The sequence below is a fragment of the Triturus cristatus genome, chromosome 4_2 (assembly GCF_964204655.1).
Source record: "Triturus cristatus chromosome 4_2, aTriCri1.1, whole genome shotgun sequence".
NCBI classification, from domain to species: Eukaryota; Metazoa; Chordata; class Amphibia; order Caudata; family Salamandridae; genus Triturus; species Triturus cristatus.
Window position 1 is genome coordinate 481,304,463 of NC_140586.1, and position 27,726 is coordinate 481,332,188.

The 27,726-nt window shown below is 46.5% G+C and overlaps 1 protein-coding gene across 5 annotated transcripts in view; it reads left to right on the forward strand.

Moving 5' to 3' along the window:
* Positions 1–22,432, forward strand: part of USP33 (ubiquitin specific peptidase 33) — a 407,644-nt gene extending 385,212 nt beyond the window's left edge. For all 5 annotated transcript variants that reach the window (XM_085602029.1, XM_085602031.1, XM_085602030.1 and 2 more), the window contains one exon: positions 21,011–22,432. In XM_085602029.1, the coding sequence (XP_085458155.1) occupies positions 21,011–21,168 (158 nt within the window). In that variant the 3' untranslated portion in view covers positions 21,169–22,432. The remainder of the gene's footprint in view (positions 1–21,010) is intronic.
* Positions 22,433–27,726: the final 5,294 nt, after the last annotated feature.

Below are 27,726 nucleotides of genomic sequence, written 5' to 3' on the forward strand. Positions count from 1 at the left end.
CCTTCTTGCCGAAGGTGGTGACCCTGTTTTATGTAGACCAGTCCATCACTCCGCCTTTCTTTCATGCTCCGCTTTACCCCTCTAAGGAAGAGGAGAAACTCAACTGGCTGGACCCAAAAAGAACATTGTTGTTCTACCTTGACCGCACAAAACCGTTCTGGGTGAACGATCAACTCTTCGTGGGGTATGTCGAAGCCTAGGAAGGAAAGGACGTGCAGAAACAAATCATCTCCCTGTGGATTGTGCTCTGCATTAAGATCTGCAACGCATTGGCCAAGAAGCAACCCCCAGAGGGCTAGTGTGCTAATTCCACAGGGGTTAAGGCTGCGACCACTGCGCTAGCACACCAAGTGCTGGACACCAGTCCTGGACATCTGCTAGGCAGCAGCATGTGCCTCACTGCACACGTTTACCAAGCACTACTGCCTGGCGAGTCAGGTCCATCAAGTCGGGCAGTTTTACCGTTCAGTCCTGCAGGACTTTCTGGTCTGAATCCAGTTCAGACCACTGTATTGCTCGGGTATCTGTTCTAAGCTGAGGAATCTGCGGCTAGAAGTCTCTGTCAGATGAATAAATTACTTTCCTTCAGTAATGCCTTAGCTGGTAGAGACTCTATCTGGCCATGCATTCCTTACCAACCCACCCATACTTCCCGCTCTGTGAACAGATTTTTAGGTACAGGGCCATTCCCTTTTCAGGGCCCTAGTTCCACACACCAGCGGCCAGTATTCTTCGTGGCTCCCTGCTTCTGGCATTGAAAGTCGTGAAAAGAAACGGACGTCAGCGTGCTGGGGTGGCACCTATTAAAGCACCATGCACATCACTTCCAACGCAGATGACGTCACGCAGAACCGAACGTCACCTATCAGCATCCAGGGGTACTGCTTGCACAAAATTTCCGGATCCAGTCTTACACCTGGGGATAATTCTAATGTAAGGAATCTGTGGCTAGTTAGAGTCTCTACCAGATAAGGATTGTGTAGCAATGTCGGCACAGAGCCACTCAACACCACCTAGCGGCACACGCAGGATAACTGTTCTGAAAGTTTCTGGATACAGTTTGATGCCTGGGGATTATTCAGAAAGTGAGGGTTGCAGTTAGGTAGAGTATCTATGGGAAAGAGTCTTAACTAAGGTAAGTAACGTGTTCATTAGGCCTTTTCTATGTATATTCACTCTAAAGGCCTTTCCACCTTTGCCGGAAGTGCTGGATATTCAGGCTATTAACCCAGTGTTTGAAGTGAAAGCTGCTGACCCAGCCTTGACAGTTCTGCGACAGCTTAGTCTCCCGGCATCATGCATCTTTTTTGCCCCATGCTCATTAGCACATGTGGGCCCCTCGTTTGAACCTACGACTTCAGTGGGCTAAACATTGGGGCTCCCTGATAGACTAGTTTCACATTTCTTTCGATGTTGCTAGTTTCACATTTCTTTCGATGTGGCTCAGGACCTTTGGAATTACATGACAGATGCCAGCCTCTTTCATCAGCTTAGTCATTAGATCAATTAACTCAACCTGTCTGCTTGCTAGGTGCACACACACAATGTGATTCCTTTCAAAAGCTTTATTTCGGCAAATTTGTCATAAAAAACGATTACAACATAAAATACTTTTTCCATCAAACAGAAACAATCATTATAAAAGTTATCAGTTCAGCAAACATACAGCTTAAAAGTCAAGTCATATTAACAACATATGAGCCAACATATCACCAACTTTAATCCACTAGACGAATTCCAAACCGGGTTCAGGACTGGGCACAGCACGGAAACTACTATTTCCATATAGTGAATGACCCTCTTCAAGCCCTTGACTAAGGCAAAACATGTCTCCTAACTCTCCTGGATTTATCCTCGGCATTCGATACAGTCAACCACGAGAAACTACTTGAACGCCTCAAATTCAGGATGGGAGTAAGGGGAAGCGTTCTCGAATGGTTTAGATCCTTCCTCCTTAACCGCACTCAGAGATTCTTGGTCAATAGTAATCTATCTGCTCCTTCCCCAGGATCGGAGTCCACCAAGGATCAGCTCTTTCCCCATCCCTGTTCAATCTCTACCTTGAACTGTTAGCTGAATTGCTACATACCGCCAACATCTCCTTCCACATGTAGGCCGATGATATCCAGATGTACATCAGAATCTCATCTCTAGAGGAGATCTACTCTTTGAATGAGGCCCTAAAGCTAACTCGCCTTCCAACCAGCTCAAACTAAATGCACAAAAAACGGAGTTCCTTCTAATCTCTTTCCCCCCCCCAAAGTAACATTGACATCCGGGAATGGACCAAGTCGATCACAGCACTAAACTGCACACGACCATAGTGGAATCTGCCAAATCTCTTGGAATAATCCTAGACGCCAACCTGAATATGCGAGACCACATCAACTCGATGGATAAAACTGCCAGGTTTTACCTGAGCTCCCTGAGGAAACTAAAACCTTTCCTTGATGGCTCGGACCTAAAAATGGCAGTCCAGGCATTAGTTATCTCCAGAATCAAATGGGATGCTCAACCCTTTCAGGCCTGCCCAAGATCTTGACGCCTCCTCCTAAAAGCTTGCCTCAACGCCGCCGCCAGACTGTTAACAGGCTCAAACAAATTCGACCACATCTCACCGCATCTGAAGGTGCTGAACTGGCTTCCTCTTGAAACCAGAAACCAACCCAAATTGGCATGTATCACCCACAAAGCGCTACTTACGAAATCCCCTGCATATCTCGCCCTGAAAATCATGGTTCCTGGAGGAGAAATAAACTCCCGGTCCGCTAGAGACTTTGTGCTCCAGCCACCCCGCTTCAAGAAAGGAAAAAACTTACAATTGTGCTTTCTCTGGGCCGCAGCAAGAATCTGGAACTCGCTGCCGTCTTTCATCAGATGAATTCCCTCTCTGTCAATATTTAAAAAGGAAGCCAAAATCTTCCTAATGGGTAGGTTCTCCCATAAATCATGCATTGCATACACCGCTCGGTGTCTTTGCCTGTGTTGCTGCCGCTAGAGTTTGGACTGACTGGCTGCTATCCATCTTGTACTGACCTTATACTCTCACAAATGTAATTGCTGGATTTCTCTGAATTATGATCTGAACATTGTATAAACCCTGTTATTCCTCAAATGTTTCACTTCCTTCTACCCCTACTTATGTTTTTTTTCTTTGACAATTTCATACTTGTATACAACGTGTTATCCCTGTAAAGCGCTCTGAAACCCCAACAGGTCACGTTCATGCTCTATAAAACACAAAAGAATTAACAAATATTATTAAAAACACTGAGAAACAGCGAATATACATGATAAGAACATTAAAATAGGCGAGGGACCACATCTCCGAGGGAAGCGGCCAGTAAGTCATACAAATGTCAATAACATTTTTAACAAAAAACAGCTTATTAAAAATCATAATGAATAAATTAGAACCCCAGCAATAATAGGGGATGTAAACATTTCAAATGGATGTGCAGCACCTAGGCTCGGCACAAGCGATGGCATATAGATAACACACTATGCGAAAGTCAATGTGATTCTGTGGCCAGGGAGGAATAATTAGCTCCAGTCCTCTGGATTGTCCTGGGACCTCCAGGCGAACCTCATTGATGCACCATTCAATGGGCTTCTCTGTTTGGTCAAAGTGATTTGGCTTTGGAGAGATTCATGGTAGGGAGGGCAACTGCCAGTTCTCTTGGCCTCCAGTCTCTAGCCTGGAACCATTGGAAGCTCTGGAAGTTTCAGGGATTCTCGAAGGGCTTTTCCTTTTAGCAACATCATCTATCTCAGCTGATACAACAGTCCAACCAGCTGGTGCATCAATACAGAGGTACTGGTAGAGCAACAGATTGCAAAGCCCAGCAGCCCTTCTCATCCCCCTCTACCCCATCTGAAAAGCCAGTTTAGCTTCCACTTGAAGGAGCATGAATGGCCAATTGGAGGTCAGCAACCTCCTTTCTACAGGCCGGGAAAGCCATAACATCGGAGCAATGGGTCTTGCAAATCGTAGAAGGGGCTTTACCCTTCCCTCCCAACAGGCTGCACTGCAGACTCGGCTCCTTCAGTCTGGAGAAAATATGCGGATCTTGCAGCAGAAGGTAACAATCCTGCTGGAGAAACAAGCATTGAAGTTAGTCTCAGAGCAGATCGGGAGGGGGCAGAGGTGGCTCCTCCGCTAAGGCGGAGGAGCATCGCCCCACTGCTCAATGAGCAGTTCAAAAGGGAAAAATATGGTGATAATAATGCAGCGTTATTATCATATCATTTTATCATACTGGCTCAGTTGGGTGGGGGTAGGGCTGGGCTGTTGAGAGCTATGGGAGAAGTGATATGCACTTTCTAAGTGCACATGACAGTTTTGCCGGCCGTCGGCAGCTAGCCAAACAGTCATGCGTACTTAACATGTTCTCCACCAGGCTGTATTACACAACCTGGGTGGAGAACATGCACAGTCTCCCATTCCCTCTCTGAGCGCCAAACCACTGTGCTCTGACCAATCCCAACGCTGCTGTAAGGCAGTGTCGTGATTGGCTGGGGATTCTGGGAGGCTGTGTGCCTCCTGACCTGCTGCCGGAGAAGAGGATGGAAGAGAGGCGGCGGCTGGTGGCACCCAGGTAAGTCTTTTTATTCCCCTCTCTCTGCCCCCGCCTCACCATCTGTGTTGGTAGCAGCCGCTACTGGTAGGGGGTGCTATTCCTGGTACTTCCAAGTTCTCGAACACAACAGCTGTCTTCGTCTGATTCTAGACCTCAGAGGCTTGAATTTGTTCCTGCAAAGGGAAAAATTCAAGATGCTGTCTGGAGCTCATGCTGAAGACTGAAGGGTGTCCCTTGACTTGAAGGACTCGTATATCTACTTTCCAATCCTGCAGTCACACAGGGGTTTCCTGCATTTTTGTATTGGAACCACTCACTATCAGTTCTCGATCAGTTTGTTCTAAAATCAGTACCTCAAGCCTTCACAAATGTGATGACGGTGGATGACAAGGTATGGGAGGGTCTCTGTTCCCAAACCAAGATGTGGCTGCTCAAACCCCGCTCACCGCAGAAGTTTGCAGGTCACCTCCAGGCAACAGTCACCATGCCGTTTAAATGGGGCTTTTCCATCAGCATGCCGAGTCTATCCCAAAGCCAAGCCAGCGCATCCTGTTCATAGGGGCAGGACTGGGCACCACATTTTTGAGAACCTTCATTTCCCTCTCAGAGGTTTCAGTGACATTTGGGATATGATTAAGATGTTTTGGGAGGGAGTTTGAGTTCTAGTCAGTATGTTTTTTCCTCCCCCAGCTAGAGCTGCTGACTTCCTGCATCCTGTTTGTCACATACGCACGCACGCACACACACACACGAGGGCTCTCCTTGTTGGCCTTTGTTGGCCAAGGTACTGATATCATGATCTCCCGGTATGCTGCAACTCACTTGGACTGGTGGTCCATAGAGGAGCTCTTGTTGCAAGGAATGTCCTGTCACCCTCCTCCACTAGTGACTATAGTGGTGACAGATTCCCCCGCCTTGGGGCTTGATGCACACCTGAAGGAACTGAAGATTAGATGCCACCAGGGGAGCAGGTTTTTCATATCAAGCGTTCAAACTTCAGACAATCTGCCTAGCATTCTTCATGTCCCTTCTTGGTCCATCTGTCCAGCTCTTGACATACACCGCTATATAATAAGGGTGGAGGAGTGGGATCTCATCTTCTCAGTCAGGAAGCATTGAGGCTCAGGGTGGAGGTACACCAGCATCTGGATAGCTCTCCAAATACCAAGGCCATCAGTCTCAGTCAGCATCATGCTGATCACAAGTGGCGCCTTCACACGGAGGTGGTTCTAAAAATCTTTGTATTGTGGAGCACCTTTCAGGTGGATCATTTTGAGAGAACTAACACTGCCTGCAGTTTTGTGGTCTCCAGTACACTTTGCGGGAAGCCTTAGGGGAAACATTTCGATTGAAGTGGGGTTTTCCAATTACTTTCATGTTTCCTCGCATACTTCTTCAGGTTCTGAGGAAGATTCAACAAGACTGGGTCAAAGCCATTGTCCTCACCCTGGACTTCTTGAAACCGGTTATGTACGTGGACCTTTTGAGACACTTCCTTAGTTCCCTGTTTTCTCTACCTCTCGGGCCGGACCTTCTCTTGCAGTCGGAGGGTCACATACTGCAACTTGCAAGGCCTCCACCTGTATGCCTGGAGATTGAGCAGGGAAACCTAGGCTCCTTCTAGCTGCCACCACAGATGGTCAAAGTTATTCTGTCAGCTCATCAAAATGTGGATTTCCTTGAATGCAACATTTAACCCATTTTGACCTGTTGCTAGCACAGCAGGGTTGTGCAGTAAGCACTATGAAAGTTTACATTGCAGCCTGGTATGCATTTCTCTGTCTTCCAGATCATCCATCCCTCTTCAAATCCTAGACATTATATAAGAGACTTACAAGTGTTTCCATCAACACCCTTTGTAATGGTCCTATGGGATTTAAATCTTTCCTTAACTTTTTTAAGGGGTTCTCCTTTTGGGCTCCTTCATAGTTTCCAGTTAAGGGTGTTGACCTTAAAGACTGTTTTTCTTTTTTTCCATGTTGGATTTATATTAAACCTAACAAATACTCACTGTTCTTTGTGCAGATTAGACGAGGTTTATTTTTGCTCTTCATAGCCAGAGGTGCATTACTAATGTACATTGTCCATGACAAGGATATCAGGCAATGTCAATCTACCACGTCTATAGGTGGCGTCGTACACCCCCCACCTCGGCATCGTGGTCCCTGGGATGATGTCACAATGTCTACTTGGACGCCGCCCCTGCACGCGGACGTCCGTTCTCTCTTTTACCGTGCCAGCCTAGCACAGATCTGGAGAGAGCTAACCTGTAGTCACTTTTTTACTACACTATTTCTCACCTTTTGTCGATTTCTTTGAGTCTATCAACTCCTGGTGTACGAGGGATGTCCCATCGCCAGACCAGGTTTAAACCGTGCTAGGCCTGTACCCGCCCGATGTCGGTTACAGACCGCCACCTCGTGTGCCTTTGGTGCCTGGAGCGCGACCACGACCCGAAGTCGTGCTCCGACTGACGGGCCATGGACCCAAAGTCCTTCCGGGAGCGGTCCAGAAAGTTGTTAGAGGCCCAGCAGTCGGCTCAATGTCACTCGAGGTACCAATTGAGAGGAAGATCTCAGAATCAATCGCGGACCTGCCACCACCATTCGTTGTCCAAGTCTTCGAGATCTTTGGGTAAGTCAAAGCACAGGAAGAAGGCGAAGACGCAGCGTCTCTCTCCACCTTCTCATCGCTGGACGGCTGTAGCGACGTGGAACCGGGAGCATCCTCACTCTGCAGCTTAGTCTTCGGGGACTGCTCCAGGGACGGCTCAGAGTTTCCCGCCCTTTCCCAGTGCCCAAGTGTCCCCTGACCAGCTTCGAGTTTTTTACGAAGCGCTTCATAGCATCTTTGGGCAGCCCGACTCTCCCGAGGATCCAGTCCTGATCAGAATCGATGCCGGTCGACCTCACAGTACCTTCCCCGGCGCTGATCCAGGCGACGATGCCCCTGGCGCTGGTCATGCACCTGACTAGCGCTGACCCAAGCCTCACCCCCCACTTACACAAAGCGCTGAAAGCGGCGCTGGAAGGCACGTTTGTGGCTCTATTCATCCCAGGTGTTCATTTCAGGCCTGAATGGCAACCAGAGGAGGGTGAGAAGGACTGGGAGGGGTCTGTTGACCCTTTGGCTGACCAGTTTGAAGAGCCGTACTGGCGAGGGGACCTGGGTGACGCCAGTGGTCTGGATACCTCCCCAGACCTTGGCATGCTCTCTCACCCCCCTACCGTGGCTACGGAGGAGGGAGCCTCACATGCAGTGGTGTTGCTTAGGACGGCTGAGGCCTTAGGCCTGGAGCTTCCCACTTTGGCAGTCAGGGCTAACCTCCTGACAGAGGTGCTTCAACTGGCAGCGGCCTCTTTGAGCTCCTTCTGCCTTTTAATGAAGCCCTCACCGACGTCCTTTGGGCACTTGCTCCAAGCCCATCACAGGGGCTCCTGTGGACAGGATGATTGCACGCCGCCCGGGCCTGGCCAGCCCACTTTTCCTCTCCCAACGCCCAACTCCCGATAGCTTGGTGGTCCAAGCCTCGTCCTCTAAGGTGCATTCTCTACTGCTCCCCCAGATAAGGAATCCAAGAAGCTGGACCACCTTGGGAAGATGATGTTTTCTCCTGCCAGCTTAGCGCTGCGGTCGGTGAATACCACATGCCTCTTGGGCCCTTATACCCATACAGTTTGGGATACAGTTATGCAAGTGCTGCCACTGTGCCCGGAGGAGGTCCGGGCCGCTCTCACCTGCGCAATGGCAGAGGGTAGAGAAGCAGCTAAATTCACTATCAGATGTGGGCTGGATACCGCAGACTCACTGGGCAGAACGTCAGTTTCTACGGCAGTAGCCCTGCGGCACCACGCCTGGTTGAGGATGTCTGGTTTTTGTGGAGATGTCCAATCCACCTTACTGAACATGCCCTTTGATGGCCGTCACCTTTTCGGTGACAAGGCAGACTCGGCGCTCGAGCGCTTCAAGGGTTTATGGGCTATGGCCAGTTCCTTGGGCCTTGTAGCAACCTCTCACCCTACGCAGTCTGCTTTTGGCCCCTTTCGTGGCTACAGAAGGGTTGCCCCACGAATAGCACTCGTTACAACGCATACCGATACAACGCATACCATTACAACGTGGGTATTAGTACGCATTGTCAATTACGAGATACCCTTTCAACCCAAACTTTAACCCCTACTATGCCTTTACCACGCATGCCATTACAACACAAAAACATGCGTGGTATAGGTATAGTCGTGGTAAAAGTTTCTAAGGTAAGTGATAGTCCTCTCACTACATTTACACTACCCGGCACGACCCCCCTACACTACCCTAAACCACTACCCTACACTACACAAACACCACAACACTACCCTAAACCCTAAAACACTTCCCCCAGCACGACCCCTTACACTACACAAACACCACAACACTACCCTAAAGCACTACCCCAGCACGACCCCTACACTACACAAACACCACTACACTAAACCCTAACGCACTACCCCAGCACGACCCCCTACACAACACAAACACCACTACACTACCCTAAACCCTAAAACACTGCCACCAGCACGACCCCCTACACTACACAAACACCACAACACTACCCTAAACCCTAAAACACTACCCCCAGCACGACCCCCTACACTACACAAACACCAATACACTACCCTAAACCCTAAAACACTACCCCCAGCACCACCCCAGTCCTGTCCCTTCACTCAAACACTACCCAGCACGACCCCCCTACAGTAACCTAAACCCTAAAACTACCCTACACAAACACCACAACACTACCCTAAAACACTACCCCAGCATGATCCCCTACACTACACAAACACCACTAAACTACTCTCAACCCTAAAACACTACCCCCAGCACGACCCCCTACACTACACAAACACCACTACACTACTCTAAAACACTACCGCCAGTACAACCCCCCAACCCTCCTAAACCCTAAAAATGTAACCCCCACCCCATGCCCAATCCCCTTACTTCTCTCTCCTTGTGGTTCCTCTCTCCTCCTGGTTCCTGCTTCATGTCATCTCAGTGGGGCGGTGCACGTCGTTGTGAGGAAACGGAACAGCCTCTGTTTCCTTACAACGACGTGGATCGTCTAAATCTTTTCAGAACACATGGTCATTTACAATACATACATTTACAACGCAATTAGTTGTAAAGGCATGCGTGGTAAATGACCATGCGTTCTAAAAAAAAATGTGTTGTAATTACTTTGCGATGTACAACATATGCGTGGTAATGCATGCGTTGTAATGGTATCGCGAAGTAAACAAATCGTTGAAATGGCTGTTTACCGTGCCCCACCACGTTCGACCCAGTCCAGCCGCCGGTTCACGCAAGCTGCCCAGCCTGTGTGTGGCTGCGGACGTAGGACCCAGAGATGCGGGTTTGGGGGCCAGCAGGCGGGCCAGTCCACCCATAACCCCCCTGCAGCAGCCTCCAAACCCTCCTAGTCTGACCTTTCAGGGCCACAAGAGGCCAGTGCGCAGCAGGATTCGCCATCACCTCCCCCACTGGCAAAACATCACATTGGACAGGTGGGTTCTGCAGATAGTCCGAGGGGCTACTCCCATTCAAGACTACCCCTCCCTCCATGCCACCATCCTTCCATCGCATGTCGGAGGACCACTTGGCCCTCCTCCGCCAGGAAGTTGCAGCTTTCTTGGCCAAGGGAGCTATCAAAAGGGTACCTGTGCCAGAAGTAGGTTGTGGTTGCTACTCCCACTACTTTCTGGTACCCAAGAAGGACAAAGACCTGCCTCCTATCTTAGACCTCAGGGCCCTCAACCGCTTCCTCCGGAAGAAGAAGTTCAAGATGCTCACGTTGGCTCCGGTCCTGTCTGCCCTAAACCCCCGAGACTGGATGGTAACGTTGTACTTGCAGAACGCATATTTCCATATCCCCATCCTGCCAGCCCACAGGCATTGCCTACAGTTCACCGTAGGCCATGAGCATTTTCAATTTACCGTGCTCCCCTTTTGCCTTACCAGCACCCCTCGGGTGTTCACGAAAGTGATGGCGGTGGTCGCAGCCCATCTGCACAGATAAGGGGTTCCAGTCTTTCCCTATGTCAACGGCTGTCTGTTGAAGGCTTACTCACCCCAGGCTGTTGTCTCCCACCTCCAGACTGTGGTGGACCTCCTGCACTCGCTGGGGTTTACTATCAACGTGCCAAAGTCACACCTGACTCCCTCTCAGAAGCTCCTTCTCATCGGAGCAGTTCTGGATACAGCGCAGTTTCGGGCTTATCCTCCAGAGCAGTCCCCCGGTATATTCGGGCTATGATACTGATGTTTCAGCCTATATCCTGGTATTTAGGTGAGATTGACTATGAGGCTGCTGAGCCTCATGGCCTCCTGCATCCTGCTGGTGGATCATGCCAGGTGGCATATGCGGGCTCTGCAGTGGGACCTGAAGTTCAAGTGGGTGCAACATTAGGGGAATCTTTCCGACTTCATCCAGATCTCGGAGGGGACTTCATGTCAATTGCAGTGGTGGCTCAAGAATCAGGATTGGGCCAGCGGCAGGTCCCTCTCCCTTCTCCAACCAGAGGTGATGGATGGCTCACTTCTGGGATGGGGCGGTCACCTGGGGGAGGCGGAGATCATAGGTCTCTGGCGGAGTCCGGTCTCCACATCAACCTTTTGGAGCTCCGGGCGATCCGTTTGCATGAAGGCATTTATTCCTTCTGTCAAAGGAAGAGTAATGCAGGTGTTCACAGACCATACCACCGCCATGTGGTACTGCAACAAACAGGGTGATGTGAGGTCGTGGACACTATGTCAAGATGCTCTTTGCCTATGGACATGGCTAGAACATCAGGGCATTTCCCTGGTGGTTCAACACCTGGCAGGTTCTCTGAACGCCAGGGCGGACGAACTCAGACGTTGGTGCATGATGGCTCATGAATTGCGTCTTCACTAAGAGGTGGTGCAAGGTCTCTTTCAGCAGTGGGGAGAGCCTTGGTTGTAACTGTTCGCCACGAAGCGTCAGTAGTTCTGCACGTTGGAATTTGCAAGGCGGCAGTCGCTCAGTGACGCTTTTCGTCAAAAGTGGAATTGCTGCCTCCTGTACGCCTTTCCGTCTGTTCCACTTCTGTCCGAGTGCTGAAGAAGATCAAGTTTGACCGGGCCCAAGTCATTCTCGTGGCTTCGGACTGGGCACTAAGAGTCTGGAATCCCGAGCTCTTGAGCATGGCCATCGATCCTCAGGGCAGACTGCCTCTTCGGGAAGATCTTCTGTCGCAGCAGCAGGGGACGGTCCTCCACCCGAACCAGACCAGCCTCCACCTCCTTGCGTGGAGATTGAGCGGCAAAAGTTGACAGCTTTCGACCTTCCTCCCAAAGTATGTGACGTCATCTTGGCAGGCAGGCGTTCCGCCACTAAAACAGTATATGCCTGTAGATGGAACAAATGTGTGGCATGGTGCACAGCAAAGGCTGTGGATCCCCACTCTGCCCCTCTTTCTGAGGTGCTCTTGTTCATCCTTTCTTTAGCCCAGCAGGTCTCTGCCTTGGGCACTCTCAAAGGCTACCTCTCGGCCATAACTGCCTTTCTTAGCCTTCCTGATCAGCCTTCTCTTTTCAAGTCCCCTATTGTAAATAGATTTCTAAAGGGCATTCAATCAATCAATCGGGCAATTTTTTAAGCATTAACCCATGAGGGTCTCAAGGCGCTAGGGGAGGGGTGGTAGCCATTACTCATCTCTTTACTCCTCCGTTCATAATACCCCAGTGGGACTTGTATCTTGTCTTGACGTACCTTATGCGTGCTCCCTTTGAGTCACTTCATAACTGTACTCTTTGACTTTTTACTTTGAAGTCTGCCTTCCTGCTCGCTATCACCTCTGCTCGCAGGGTGAGTGAGCTTCAGGCTCTATCCTCAAAGCCTCCCTTTCAAATCCATCCGGACAAAGTGGTCCTTCGCACTCAGCCCTCTTTTCTACCCAGAGTGGTTAGTTCTTTCCACATAGGTCAGACCCTTACTTTGCCCACCTTCTTCCCGCCTCCGCACCCTTCCAAAGAGGAGGAGCGACTCCACCGTCTGGACCCAAAACGTGCGCTGTCCTTCTACCTTGACCATACTAAAGATTTCCGGGTGGACGATTAACTCTTCGTTGGTTATGTGGGTGCCAAGAAAGCTCTGGGCCGTACATAAACATGCTATCTCTCGATATGTTGTCCTATGCATTAAAATCTGCTATTCATTGGCAAAAAAGGAACCTCCAGTTGGACTGCGCGCCGGCAGTCTCTACTACTTTGGGAAGTGGAGTTCCGCTCATTGACATCTGCCAGGTAGCCATGTGGACATCTTTGCACACGTTCACCAAACATTATTGCCTGGATAGCCAAGTCCAGAGAGGCTGCTTTTTTGGATATTCTGTTGTCCAGGACTTTCTGGTGTGAGCTTAGTTTGCAGACCCACCTCTGGGGTTGGCATTGCTGGGGTCTCTATTCTAAGGTAAGGAATCTATAACTAATGATCTCTTTCAGATGAAAAAGTTACTTACCTTCAGTAAGAGACATATTATTTATAGATTCCTTACCGCCCCACCCATCCTCCTCGTTCTGTGAACTGACTTCTATGGATAGAGACTCCCTTCCAGGGCACCAGTGGTCAGTGTCTTGCATGGCTCTGTTTTTCTGGCGTTGAAAGTTGTGTCAGAACTGACGTCAGCGCTCAGGGGCGGCGTCTAAGTAGATATCGCAACATTATCCCGGCGACCAGGATGCTACCGATGGACATGGAGTCGACCGACGCCACCTACCGACACATAGGAGTACTGCTAAGAGAAAAATTCTCTGTATCCAGTCTGACGCCGGGGGGGGGGGGGTTTAATTCTAAAGTAAGGAATCTATAACTAATATATATCTCTTACAGATACATTGTTACCAAAGGTAAGTAACCTGTTCTTTAGTTAGGGAGTGGAAGGGATGGCTATATTCATGATGTTTGGGATTCTTGCCATGACTTGCCAATGTTAATGGTTTGCATTTTATCATGTGTTCATAGTATCTCCTAATGAAAGTTTGTGAGTGAGTTTTGGGTGTTTTTCTTTTGATACGTGTCCATTTTTGACAGCCTCAATGTAAATTGTTGGATGTGGTGTTAGTCAAGACTTTGATTTTACTAAAATTGTTTGTCTATTACACAAATATAGGTTTTCCAACAACCCTTTTCATGCTCTTTAATTGTGTCATTCACATTTTTCTTCCGCCTAATAAAGCATACTTCATGGGGCAAAGGAGCAGCCCACTTTAGCCAATGGCTGTCTTCACTATGGGTTGACAGCATTCTGCCTTTTCACAAGTAGCACATCCACACACAAAGTAGTTCCCATCACTGCCAGGGCAATGTATGCCTTTAAGTTTATAAAGCTTTATTAGATAGGATATTCAAAGTAAAACATCAGTACAAAAAATATAAGTAGAGAAGACACAGGCAATACAGCAAAACAGTATAAAGAGGAAAATCATTATACTCTAAAAAGATGCCAGTGAAAGGGTAGGGCATATACTTAGGGAAAAAGCATTTTAAGGTTTTGATTCATGGGTGGGGAGGGCGGAAAAGAGGAGAAGGGGAGGAAGGGAAGGGAAAATGCAACCAATGTACAAGATAAGCATCAAATAAGTACCGTAAGCTAGCAACTGAACAAATACATAAGATAAAACTATATGTAGAACATGAACAATGATAAATAAAAACAGCAAATTTAGGGACATGTTGAGAAAGAAAATTAGATAGTGGCGACCATAACAAATCCTTTTTGATCAAAAGGGGAACAGTGGTAGCAAAAGCACGATCCAGCCGATGGTGGTGACACAATAAATTCCACCATGCATTGTATGAAATCTTCGAGGTATCTTTCCAGTTGGACGTAATTATCTGTAAAGAAATAGCTATATACAAGTCTATAAACTTACGTACGTTAATAGAAACATCCCAAATAGAAGCCATACCACCCAAAAAGATATGGACAATCTCAAATGTGTGGTTGGTAGCTAAGATATTGTTCAGTTTAGCCCAAACACGGGACCAGAGGGACTTAACCAACGGGCAGTGGAAAAACATATGAAGAAGGTCACTATTGTCAGAGGGGCAAGACCAACATTTCTTAGAGTCAGTTAACTTGAACCTATAAAGATCAGAGGGAGTGAAAAAAAGTTTATTATAAAAAAAATACAAGGTCTGTGTGGTGCCAGCAGAACGTGAGGCAGTATGTAGCTTTGACCACAAGGAATTCCAAACTTGAAGGGAGAACTCTTGGGCTAAATCCGTTTCCCAGGACAGTTCAAGTTTGGACTTTGTTCTCTCTACAGGGGAACAGGAGAGTAACTTGTAAATGGCAGCAGCTTTAAGGGGAATAGAGAAGTCCGGTAGCGGGAAAGTGGTTGGGTCAGTGTTGGAAAGTGAGGCGCCCTGAGAGATAAAGAGATCTAAAGAGTTTTTGAGCAAGGGAAATTGGGATGAGTGTGTATTTGAAAGTTGGAAAGAGGTACGTATATCAGAGAAATCGCGCAAGGAATCATTGCTAATTAAGGAGTCAAAGGTGATAATACCTTTATCTATCCATTCTTTCCAAAAAAGAGCTCTGTGATTAATCTTAATGGATTTATTATACCAAATTGGGATTGAGGAATGAAACTTCAACGGTGAGAGGGAAGAGCGAAAGACGGAAAGAGCAAGTGCCTTAGAATGTTTAAAGATAGGGGTAAGGAGGCGTTGTGGGGGATGAGACAATCGGGAAGCCGTAGCAAATGTGAAAGGAGAAAGCTGCGCAAGCTCTATAGCGCTCCAGGCTGTCAAAGGGGGGTCAAACAGATCAGAAAGAAAAGGCCAGATCTGTTTTAGTGTGAAAGCCGAGTGAAATCGAACAATGTTGGGAAAGTTAACACCACCTAGATCTTTAGGTTGTTGAAGACGGGAAAGAGAAATCCTCGCCTTACGTTTATTCCATAAAAATGTAGTGAAAATGCGGTTTATGGTTTTGAAGAAATGGAGAGGAAGGGAAATTGGAAGCATAGAGAGATAAAAATTAACAATCGGAAGAAGCATCATTTTAATAGTGGCGAGCCTTCCCCACCAGGATAGAAAAAGGGGGGACCAACGCTCTATAAGGGAAGAGAGCTTTTTAACTATATCTTGTTGATTGAGCCTAACAGTCTCTCTAATAGAGCTAGCGTATAGGATACCCAGACATTTAATATTCCCTGAATTCCATTCAAAGCCCGAGCCCTGAAACATATGAGGAAGGCAGAATTTGTTAAGTGGCAGAACCTCAGATTTATCAATGTTAAGTTTGTACCCGGAAACCCGAGAATACTCTTGTAGTAGAGAAAAGAGCGTGGGCAGAGAGGTGGAAGGGTTAGAGATGTAGAGCAGAATATCATCAGCATATGCTGTGAATTTGATATTAATGTTACGAAATACGAAGCCAGTATAGGATGATGAACGACGAATTTTTTCCAAAAAGGGTTCTAACGCAAGAATGAAAAGAAGAGGGGAGAGAGGGCAACCTTGTCTTGTGCCTCTATGCAAAGAAAAATAAGAGGATTGAGAACCATTAACCCAAATAGAAGTGGAGGGAGCAGAGTATAACAGTTTAACAAGATGGATGAAGGGGGGACTAAATCCATGCCACCGCATAGCACCAAACATGAAGTCCCAACAAACCCTGTCGAATGCCTTTTCGGCATCTAAGGTAATAGCAGCGATAGGGGAGTCCATCTTTGAGGCCAAATGAATAATATTAAGAAAGGTTCTCGAGTTGTCAGTAATGGATCTGCCTTTAACAAAGCCAGATTGATAAATGTTGGTGAGATCTGGGATAACCTTATTAATACGAGATGCCAAGACTTTAGCGTAAATTTTACAATCTGTGTTGATTAAAGAAATGGGTCGATAATTTTTGCAGAGGGAGGGATCTTTATCTTTTTTAGGGATTAAACATAGCATAGCCTGAGTAAAAGAACCTTGGGACTTCCCTAGAATAACAAATGAGTTAATCAAAGAAAATAAATGTTGTAACAAAATATCTTTAAAGTGGAGATAGAACCGAACCGTGAAGCCATCTGGGCCCGGGGTTTTGTCTTTGGGAAGAAGAGTAATAGCACTGAGTAATTCTTTTTCAGAGAGAGGTGCGTCAAGTAATGCAAGGTCCAAAGGACTATCCGAGGACTTAGGGAGAGATTGAAAGAAGGACTCAATTTGAGCAGGTGAGGGAACAGATTCCGGTGTATAAAGCGTGGAGTAATACTGGACAAAACAATCGAGAATTTTATCGTCAGAATGTTGAGGATTTCCGTGTGAATCAGTAATAGTTGTTATTTTAGATTTTTGTTTCTTAATTTTAGATAATTAGCAAGAGACTTACCGGCCTTATTTCGTCCCCCATACATCTTAGAATGAAAATTGAGAAGAATATTACTCGCAGAGTCCCAAGAGTGTTTATTGTATTGTAACTTTGCCTTAATAAGGGAAGAGAGCACTTCTGAAGAATTAGTGGTATAGTAGAGGTGCTCTAAATCCTTGATTTGCTTAAGAATTTGGGCCGACTTTGACAGAGCAGTTCTCCTTTTCCGTGAGACGAAAGCAATAATGAAGCCTCTGGCAGCCGCCTTGAAGGAGTCCCAAATAGAGTGAAAGTGAGGGGTGGAATGGAGATTATTTGTAAAAAATTCCTGCGCAAAAGATTTAAACTGCTCAACAAACTGTGAGTCAAGGAGGAGCGAATTATTAAAGCGCCAACGCCTAGAGGTGGGGGTAGGTGAGGGAAAGTCTAGATCAGTAATAACCGGAGCATGGTCAGATATAAGAATTGAGCCTATTTCTGAGTTGGTCATAAATTGGAAAGAGTGTTGTGTGAGAAAAATATAATCTATACGGGAATGTGAAGAGTGCACTGGGGAGAAAAAGGAGAATTCTAAAGTATCGGGATGAGAAAGTCTCCATGAGTCAATAAGACCTCTAGAGGAAATGGCGTTAACAAAGGACTTTTGCATTCTATTGGGTACATATCTGGTATGTGATTTACGATCTAAAAATGGATCCATGAGTTGGTTGCAGTCACCACCCACCACTAGATTATCACTTGCATGAGAAGAAAGGAGCTTAGAGAAGTCCCCCCAAAAGGATAAATCAACACCATTCGGGCCGTAAACACTGCAGAAAGAAAATTGTGAATTGTTAACAGTTACCTCTAGAAATAGCCACCTACCACAAGTATCATGGAGTTCGTTGTGCAGTTGAACAGATAATGACTTATGAAACAAAATAAGAACACCATTTTTGCCATTTACTGCTGGAGAGCAGAATGCCTCTCCCACCCATTGTCTACGCAACGAGGACAAGTCTTGAGAGTTAAGGTGAGTTTCCTGTAACAGTGCAACATGACATTTCAATCTTGCTAAGTGAGATAAAACACGTTTTTTAACAGGATTGCGAACACCCTTAACATTCCATGAGATAATACGAAGACCATTCATTCCCGAGAATGAGGTAAAGATAAGCAAAAAGGGATATGAAGTTTAAGACAGCGTAGAAAAGGAGAAATAGGCTGAAAATAGAAGACACCCAAGTAAAAAGCAGAGTAAGTAACAGAAGGCAGAGAGAATAAAGTAGTCCACCACCGAAAATACAGTGGTAAAGGTGGAAAAGAGTATAAAAAAAGAGGGGTACCATACTCAGGAAAAAGAGGAAAGGGAATATGACTTGTGACAAATAGTAAAGAGGTTGCCAAAAACATAGAAATGACAGGGATGAAAAGGAAAGAAGAAAGGGAAGACACATAGCAAAAAGGGGGGAAAAGCGAAGAGGAGAACAGGGAAAATAGAGGAGAGGATGCAGGGGTACAGAGACCCCCGAAAGGTATCCAAAAGAGGGTGACAAAAAGCCAACAAGCTTTAGCCACAGAAGGCAGGTAAACGAAAAACATTACTATGAGAGGGGGGCGACGTGAAACAAAACAGCCGCACTAAAAGGAGCATGTAGGATAACAAACTACCACAGAGATCAAAAGAACTAGAAGACAAAAAGACTATAAACTGAAAAACTAGAACAATATAGCAATCAATTATAACAAGTGAAGGAACTTACCAAACATCTAGGGAAGGAAACAGCAACAGAATAGGGTAAACACCAAGAAACAGCAGGATAGGACATAGGGTGACCTTAACAAGAACGTCACACAAGGGAATCCTGCAAAACAAGGGAAAAAACAAGGGATGAGCTAAGAAAAAAACCAAAATGATATAAGAGTTATACAGTAATGAACAGAATAATCTCGAAGAACAAAATCGTCCTAGGCTTTAAGAGAGAGAAAAAAAAAAAAGTCCGCTAGGGTTTGCTCAATTCCATAAGCTCTCCCTTATGAGTATGGATGAACTTCCGCAGGTCAGCAGGGTCATCAAAGCTAAAAGTTCTCTCCTTATAGGTCACTTTGAAGAAACAAGGGTGGATTAAACCATAGCGTGCATTCATAGATCGCAAGGCCGGTCTAAGGTCCAAAAATTCCTTTCGCCGGGAGGCCGTAGGCTTGGAAACATCCTGAGAGAAAAATATCTTGTGCCCTGACCAAATCATTTGCTTATGCTGCTTGGAGGCCTGAAGAATTGACATAAGATCTGAGTAGAGGAGGAAATATGCTATGATTCCACGAGGTTTAGACGCAGAAGATGCATTCCGAGGCCCCAGACGATGAGCGCGCTGTATATTAAAGTCTGAGGATTTCGGGAGGCCAACAATTTGAAGGACTTGAGATTTAAGGAATTGAATCATGTCAGACCCCTCCGAACCCTCTGGAATACCATAAATGCGCAGGTTGTTGCGCCTATTGCGATTTTCCAAATCCTCCGCCACCTTCTTAAGCTGATCGACTTCCTTGGTGAGAGTGTCAACTTTAGCAACAACGTCCTGCGCATCGCTAATCCTCTGCTCCACATCCGACAGTCTCGTATCCAGACTAGACCACTTGTCGTCCAATCTCTGAAGCGTGGCAGCAGTGTCTGTCATAAAAGGACGAATGAGGCGCAACTCCTCCATAATATCCTCAAGGGTGAGAGGCGACGGGGACTTAACTGGGGAAGGCGGATCTTTTTTGGTGCGTTTGACAGAAGGAGTACTTGAGTCCTTCCTTCCCCCAGCGGAGCCCCCATGGGGTTTGGTTGGATGTGCGCCCTCCATGCTGACGGTGTCGCAAGCAGGTATGACAGAAAAACACAGTGGCAGAATGCAGGCAGGACAGCGATGATAAAACGTAGCAAGAGCAAGAGGAAGCGTAGCAAAAAATTGAAAATGACCGGAAACAAAACAGCAACAGGTACAGAGTCTCCGGAGACACAGCTGGCTCCCTCTGACGTGGTTACCAAGAGATGCAGTGCGCAGGGGCCACAAAAGCAGCAAAAGAGACCAACCACTAGCGATTGCTGGCACAAAAGGATGGCATAAGGTATATCAAAGCAGCCACTTCTGTGATATCATAGGAAAACAGCATAGGACCAACCAGATAAACACAGTGGCATCAAAAATAGGAAAAAAAACGTTGAAGAAAAAACAAAATGGCGGCCGCCATCTGAGGAGAGCAGAAATTGCACAATTAAAGCGATAAAAAACAGCAATTTGATCAGGAAAACCTGCCAAAATAGTCTCCACTGTTTCCGACGCTCGAATCCATCCTTGGAGCGAAGCTCCGTTGCCTTAGTGAGGCACCTTCACGCTCGAATCGGCATATTCCGAGCGGAGCTCCTCACCCGGCGGCCATCTTGAATCGCCGCGCCGCGCGCTCCCCCCAATGTATGCCTTTAGAGACCAAAAATATTTGTCCTTTTAGCCAATGTTTCTTTTCATATTGGCAGTGGCTGAGCAGCTTCCCAGAAAATATATCATTAGTTTTGCAAAAACCATGACAAACTAAAGGAAAGAGTACCAAAGCCATGGCTGGCAGCCAGCGCTAGACCTAATTGCTTTGCTAATGTTTGTTGTTCACTGTTTAAGTTTGTGACCTAAATAGGTATTCTAGAACCGTCTGGTGAGCTCTGTAGGTCCAGTGTGCTTGAATGTATCATGTTAGTGAACATATTTTGAGTCCCGACCCAAAACGTCCAGGCAGTTTTGTGAATAGGCCTTCGTGGTTCTTGATACTTGCACCCTTTTTGCGCCATTGTATTTTAACACCTACCTCATATAAAATGCTTTTATTTAGATTATATCTATCCATCTTTAAATTAGAGGACTGGTACTATTAAAAACAACACATTACCACACACGTTCTATGTATCCTCTGCTACCTAACTCAGAAGATCCTCCCTAATTTATGATTTATTATCCAGGAGCTATTCCACGGAATTCTGTCACTTTTTGTAAAGGGAGTTGTGCTTGTTAGCTTTGATCTAACTTTGTTTTTTCTACTACATTCTTGCTTCAGGGGCCGATTCAGGCCAAATCTCACAAGAAACATGGAGTTTTCTCCAGACGATCTATGGCGGAGGTCCAGAGATTGTATTGCGACCAACTTTTGCAAATGTGGAATCAGATGCGGTGCAAACGGAAGAGAAGATTGATGTGGAAACTCGAAATGTATAACTTCTGGCAAATGAATGAAGGAAAATGTGCGGAGACAAACCCCCTTTCACAATGTCTTTCTCAGGAGTGGTTCTGTCTTTCTTGTTTTTGTTGACCAGCACAGAGATGACTATTGGGCATTATTATGTCTGTGAGACATTGAGTTGAATTTTATAAATATATCTGTGTATTTTATTAAAGACTTTATATAATTTACAAGGGAGTCTTTTCACTGCAGTACATTAATGATGATTTTCAAACGAATGCAAGTTGTAAGATATTAATGATTGCTGTCAGTGAGTAAAATGTGTACATGGAACTTTTTATTGCAGCTGAACTTTGAAATCATGAGAAATGCGATGAACGAAGAAATGGTTTTAAACGTTGTGAATTTTAGGTTATTTTAATGTTAAAGCATTGTTCTTTAGAGCATAGTCCTGTCACTCAGTTGTTTTCGCCTCGAGATTTCTGTGTAGTCATTTTTTATTAACCCCTTCGATGCTGCGCAGATTCCGCCGCTGTGCTGACGGAATCTTGCGCGGGCGTGGTCATGACGGAATGGTTCCGTCATGAGCACAGCTCAACCGTGGGTCATGACGGAACCATTCCGTCATGAGCACCGAAGGGGTTAAATGTTTTGGTTGGCTGGATAACAAATAAACCATAGCTTGAATAAATCAAAATAATGATGGTCTAATGCAAAGACATTTCCAACCAGACTCAGGAATTATTTTTTAATGATTTTCATTTGTTGCACTGCAGTGTGTAAAACAGCTTAATAGAACCCCCAAAGCCTTCTCGTAGAATGTAGTACGATTACTTGGAATATTGTCTGCCACAGATGTCTAATTTATTTACTATATACAGATCATATTAAGAAAATGCTGTGAATAGAAACAAGAATGGCATGTTTAAAATTATCAAATTAATATATGTATATATATAGTTTTGTATATTGGATACTTTTCTTTGAAAAGCATGCTGGTAAAATGTTAATGAGAGAAAAATCGATCTTGCTTAGAAGTGGAGACTGGGCTCCAACTGATGTACGTAAAAGCAAGATCATTCTAGTGCAAGGTCTTAAAATACTTTGGACAAATAGATATGTATTGCAGAATTTGGATGGGGTTGATCATACAACAAATAAGCCTTGTTGGGTTATTCATCTTTGAATGTCCATGGCACTTATTTCTGTTTGTTTTTGCAAGTTTAGTACTGCTGTCTGCTATGCTGCATTACACAACTCTGGATCGATGACAATAAATTGGCTTGATACAATTTTAAAGACATTGTCTGTGTTTCATGTAGCTAATACATTTGAATTCAAGTTTGAAACCTATGCCATAAGTACTTTTCACCCCATCATTGAGCCATATGTGTTTCCCTAAAGAGGTTACATACAACCTAAGTAAACTCTTAAAATATGTGTGTATATTCTGTGATATTGGCCATTTAAATTCACCTTCCCACAAATATTCTCTTCTGACGGATACTATTAACTGCAGATTCCTCCCCTTTCGAATATCCACAGGCGCTATGCTAGATCCAGAAAAGTATTCAGCAATGCTCCCCCATTCCGCTGGGTGGTGCCGTGAGTCTGTGCTGTGACTATGGAAGTGATGGAGCAGAGCATATAAGTGCCACCTGCGCGCTTCGACATCACTCTATCCCAAACACGTTTCACAATGTACTAGGAAATCATATCTCCACCGAAAAAGGACAGGGTTCAAGCCCTGCTGAGATTGCAGTAAACAGATGTCAGTCACACACCCATATTCAGGGTGGGTATACATGTGTTTTCTCGGGTTTGGTCATGAATCTAAGTCGTGTGACAAGTGTGCCTTAATACACCCAAAGGCAATTGGGGATTGGGAAACAAAACTGTAACTCGCCGAACAGGAGGAGGTCGCAGTCAAAGCACAGGTCTTGCTCTCGGTTCAAGTTGCGGGCCTGAATGTGGTCCCAGTCATAAAGGCGCTCCTGCAAAAAGTCTACTTCCCTGTCAAAGTCTTCTGCTAAGTCTAAACCCAAGCACAAGAAAACCAAGCCATTTTCGAGTTTGCAGTAAATAGCAGCAGCTGCCTTCAAAAAGCCATGCTGCAGATCCGTGGTGCAATTCTGGCTCCCTCTGGTGCCCCCTCAGGATCCGAAGGCCCTCCTCCTTGGCTCTTTCCTTCCTTGTTGTTAATGACTGGGGCGCCAGTCGATGACCAGGTCAACGTGCTAAGCTCCGACACCGAACCAACATCGGCCCGATTCTGGTGTATTCTGCACAATGACATTCCTGAAGCGCACCCGGTGTTCATTCTACTAGATTCATATCCAGTCCCTCTGCCCTGACATCCGTTCCAGCAGACGACTCTTGCTTTTTTTGGCTCTGATTCTGAGCCAGTGCAAGGAACATTCAATGTCTCTCAGGACACTGATGAGGATGGGGGACACATTTCTCCCCCCTTCATTACACTGACCGTTTATTGCATGTTAACCTATAAGACGTCTCCTGAATCAGAGCTATACATCAGGGGCGGCCTTAGGCATGTGCAAGCTGTGCACCTGCACAGGGCCACCAAACCCCAGGGGCCACCATGAGGAATCTGATACAATACATATTCGTGGCGGCCCCTGGCAGGGATTTGGCGCATGAACGACTGAGGCGTGCTAAATCCAATGTGATGCACGCTGAATGGTTGTTCTTATACTCTTTTCCTTTCTAACCCAGTCTCGTCTTTGTGTGGGGTCGGCCTTGTTTCGGGCTCTTCTGGTAGGTCTTGTGCTTGTTTAGAACTTTTTTTCCAGGAGAATCGAGCTTGTTTTAATAGTCCAGATCTGGCACCTCCGGAGGCTCGCATGCGCGCGCATGCGCAGTGCCCGCGAGTCCTGCAGCGAAGGGGTTACAGAAGCACCACGCATCACTGGCGGCAGGAGGGGTGGCAGCACCCGTGCCCGGCGTGCAGCGAGCAGCACCGAGACCGGCCGAGGCCATGCACCGGTGCGCCTAGAGACCCTGGGCAAGAAAGGCCGCCTTGCAGAGGATAGCATGCCAGTGTGCAACCTTTGGTGCCAGCTGCGAGGTGAGCAGCCCGAGGGTCAGGGCATGGGGAGGGGGAGTGAGGAGGTCAGCGTGTGCCACTGCAGAGTGAACCCGAGGGAAGGTGAGCCATTGGACGAGGGTGTGGGGAGCCCTGGGGAGGAGGGCAGATCAGGCGTAGGAATGTATCCCATCCCGTGGGGGTGAGGAGCCGGGGGCGTGGGGAAGGTTGGGTGAGGATGTTATTGTAGATGTGTGTGCTTTGGGTCTGGGTGGAGGTAAGCCATGTGAGGTGGCGAGCTGGAGGTATTCTGGTGGTCATGGGAAGGGAGGGCATGATGAATCGTGAGAGAGAGCCTCTCTCTCACGATTCATCTCTGAGAGGGCGCGGGTCGGAGAGGTGGTCACCGTGCGCCAGGGGTAGGGAGTGGTACAGATCGGCGCTGTATGTTGAGGGAAGAGTGAGTCAGGAGTGCAGGGGCGGTGTTTACTTGTGGCTGAGGGGAAGCATGGTGACTTTTGGAGGTGTAACTTGGGAGGCACGGTCGTATTGGGGGGAAGAGGAGAGCAGGGTACGAGGTGTTAGACGTAATGTTAAGGATTCATTAAAATGATTACAATTACTTATCAACAATCATGAAAACAGAGTATGAAGCTGATACTTGTGATCTAATGAGTGGATCTGCCTGCACAAATCTTTTAAAACATAGAGTGTTCGAATGTACTTGGCATTTGGTTATGTCTGTTTATATGGTGTTGAGGCAGACATGAAATGCAAGCACCTATGGATGGACGCCTGGAATAGGATGGCAGTGCCTACCCATGTTAACTCAATCTAATGCCCTTTTGCAGAGACCTTGGTAGGAGACTGGCTTCTTGATCATTTCTTTAATTACATTCCAGTGCTTGTCATGTGACTAGCAGAGAAAACTAGTTTAACTAGTCCTCAGTTTGCAATTGGTGAAGCAGCCTTCTCTGTCCATACTAGGGGCATAGTTACCATTGGTTCAGCAAGTACAGTGGTACTGAGACCCAAAACCCTCAGGGGCCCATTGAACCCTGATAATTGCTAAATTTTACTTCCTGAGCAGCAGCCAAAGGGGCCATTTTCCTTGCTTATGCCACGGCCCATGGGGTCGTTGGTACGCTGTGCTAGTGATTCGTACGTCTGCTTGAAAGTTGTCTCCTGACTGGATGTTCCTTGCACATTAATTTTGCTTCAGTGAACCTCTAGTGCCTTTTCATAGCCTTAGGACTCGCTGTAATTAATCCTTGTTTAATAGGTGCTCTGAAAGCGAGCAGAACTGGTTGCTGCAATATGGCACTATACAAGAAACTTAATTAAATATATTGTATTTTGTCTTTTGACAATGTGGTAAAGTGGACGAGTCTTTGGTTACCTGTAGGCTGTCTTCAGGATCAGTTAATGACGTACTGAGACAGGTCTCTGTGTGCCATGATTTCAAGGTAGCTTACTCTCTTCCTGCTAAGGTCATTTCCCAAATAGATCATGAACTATTCTCCAGGCTCTACTGTTCTCAGTGGACTGAGAAAACAGACCTTGTATTCCAAGTCACATGATATACCCTATAGTTTTATAACACTCTTCAAATAAACCTTTCATATGTGGCTAGTCCTCATAATGTGTCATACATGTAGTGGGAAGGGTAATTACTATCAATCAGTCAGGGTTTGTAAAGCTCAGCTGCTTCACACATAAGGGTCTCGAGGCGGTGTGGGATTCATGCTGCTGGATCATGCTGCTTGTTGGTTGAACAGCGAGGTCTTGTGGTCCTTCCTGAACTGCTGGAGCGATGGTGAGGCTCTGAGGTGCAGGGGGAGGGTTTTCAGGTCTTCACTGCCAGGTGGGAGAATTAGCGGCCTCCACTGTTTTATCAGCGGCTGCATTGGGTGGCTGCTAGGGAGATGGTTCTGGAACATATTTTCCTGGTAGGTTGGTGGAAATTCACTTGTTCATTAAGGTATGCTGGTCCTTCATTGTGTAGTCCAGGGAAGACATGGCTTGGCAGTTCGGGCTGGACTGTTCCCATGAGGCACAGGGTCAAGGCTTATTTGCATATGGCCATGTCTGAACTGGGGTGGTGTGGTGAGCAAAAAAACGATGGATTTAGGCCCAGATCTCTGTACTGGGGTGAATGTATGACATTGTTCTGCATTCTGTCCATCAACTGTTGTTTTTGCAAGAAAATAAAAATGACACATCAAAATCTTTCAGCAGCCGCCACTGCTGATTGTCTTCTTTTTTTCCCTACCCACTGCTAGCCTCGCACGCTGCATTGCAAGCAAAATGAAGAGAATTCGAGTACACAAATCTGGTTATTCGAAACGAAAGAGAAAGGTGGCTCAGCAGGCTTTCGTAGTGTCACAGGAAGGAGCAATCCTGAACTTTATCACCCAAGGGAAACCTAAAGATGGAGAATCCTCTGGCCAGAGTACTGCTGGTGCACTAGGTAAAACAGGCGCTGACGACCATAAAGAAGAACAAAAAAATGATGATATCCATGAGCAGAATGATACTCATGAGCAGACCAATGAAAATGAACAAGGTGACTCTGAAATTGATACAAACATGCAGCAATTACCAACTCAGGATGAGGATTATTACAAAAGACCCTCAGACAGAGAAACTGAAACATCATTCATCGGTCCATCAACATCTGGCATTCTGAAGGAGGTTCAGAGTTTACAGACGGATGATGCTGGTATTGAAAAGGAAGCCAAAGAGCAAGACCATGTTACAGACCCGTGTTCTGAATATGATTTATGTGATTGGAGGGATCCTACTTTGTGGCCGAACTCTCTTACGGACGCGCAACGTGTTTTTCTTGTTGAAAGGGGTCCCTCCAGAGACCCAGATTCTAAAACAAAGTATCCAAGTGATGAGCACTCAAAAAGTAAACGTCGTTTTTCTGTTACCATGTTACTGGTCATCTAACGCCTTTTCTGGACGTTTTATTAAAACACCTTACTGAGCTCCGCCCCGCCCGGACCCCCTCTTCCGGGGCCCCCTACCTGCACTCCCTGCACAGGGCCACCATGAGCCTAGAGCCGCCCCTGTATACATGCCTCCTGGCCCACCAGCGTAAGACTGCACTTAATTCACAGTTGTGTATAGGAGAGCAGCTGAGGCACTATATTGCAGTTGAAGAACAATGTATTCACTGAGACTCTTCAACTAAGGTCAGCTTCCTCTGAGTTCTTACTATCGTTTAGCAAAGTCCTCTGATGCCCCTCTAGCTGGATCGCCTGGCAGTCAGTCGGCCTGTGGTTAGATGGTACAGACTGGCTTCCTGTGACCTGGATTTCCTCACCAAGCACCCTACACCGGAGAACCAATTGTTCAAGCCTCTAAAAGCAAGGCTAATCTAAATTCCTTTCTGAACAGTCTTCCAGATAGAGACTTGAAAAGAACGGATGCCTTCTGATAGAGATTGTTTCTTCAGCCAGTGAGGGTCACACATCCATTAATGTACTTAGCCTTCATTTTTTTTGGGGGGGGGGGGAGGGGGGAGTTTTATATAGCGCGAACT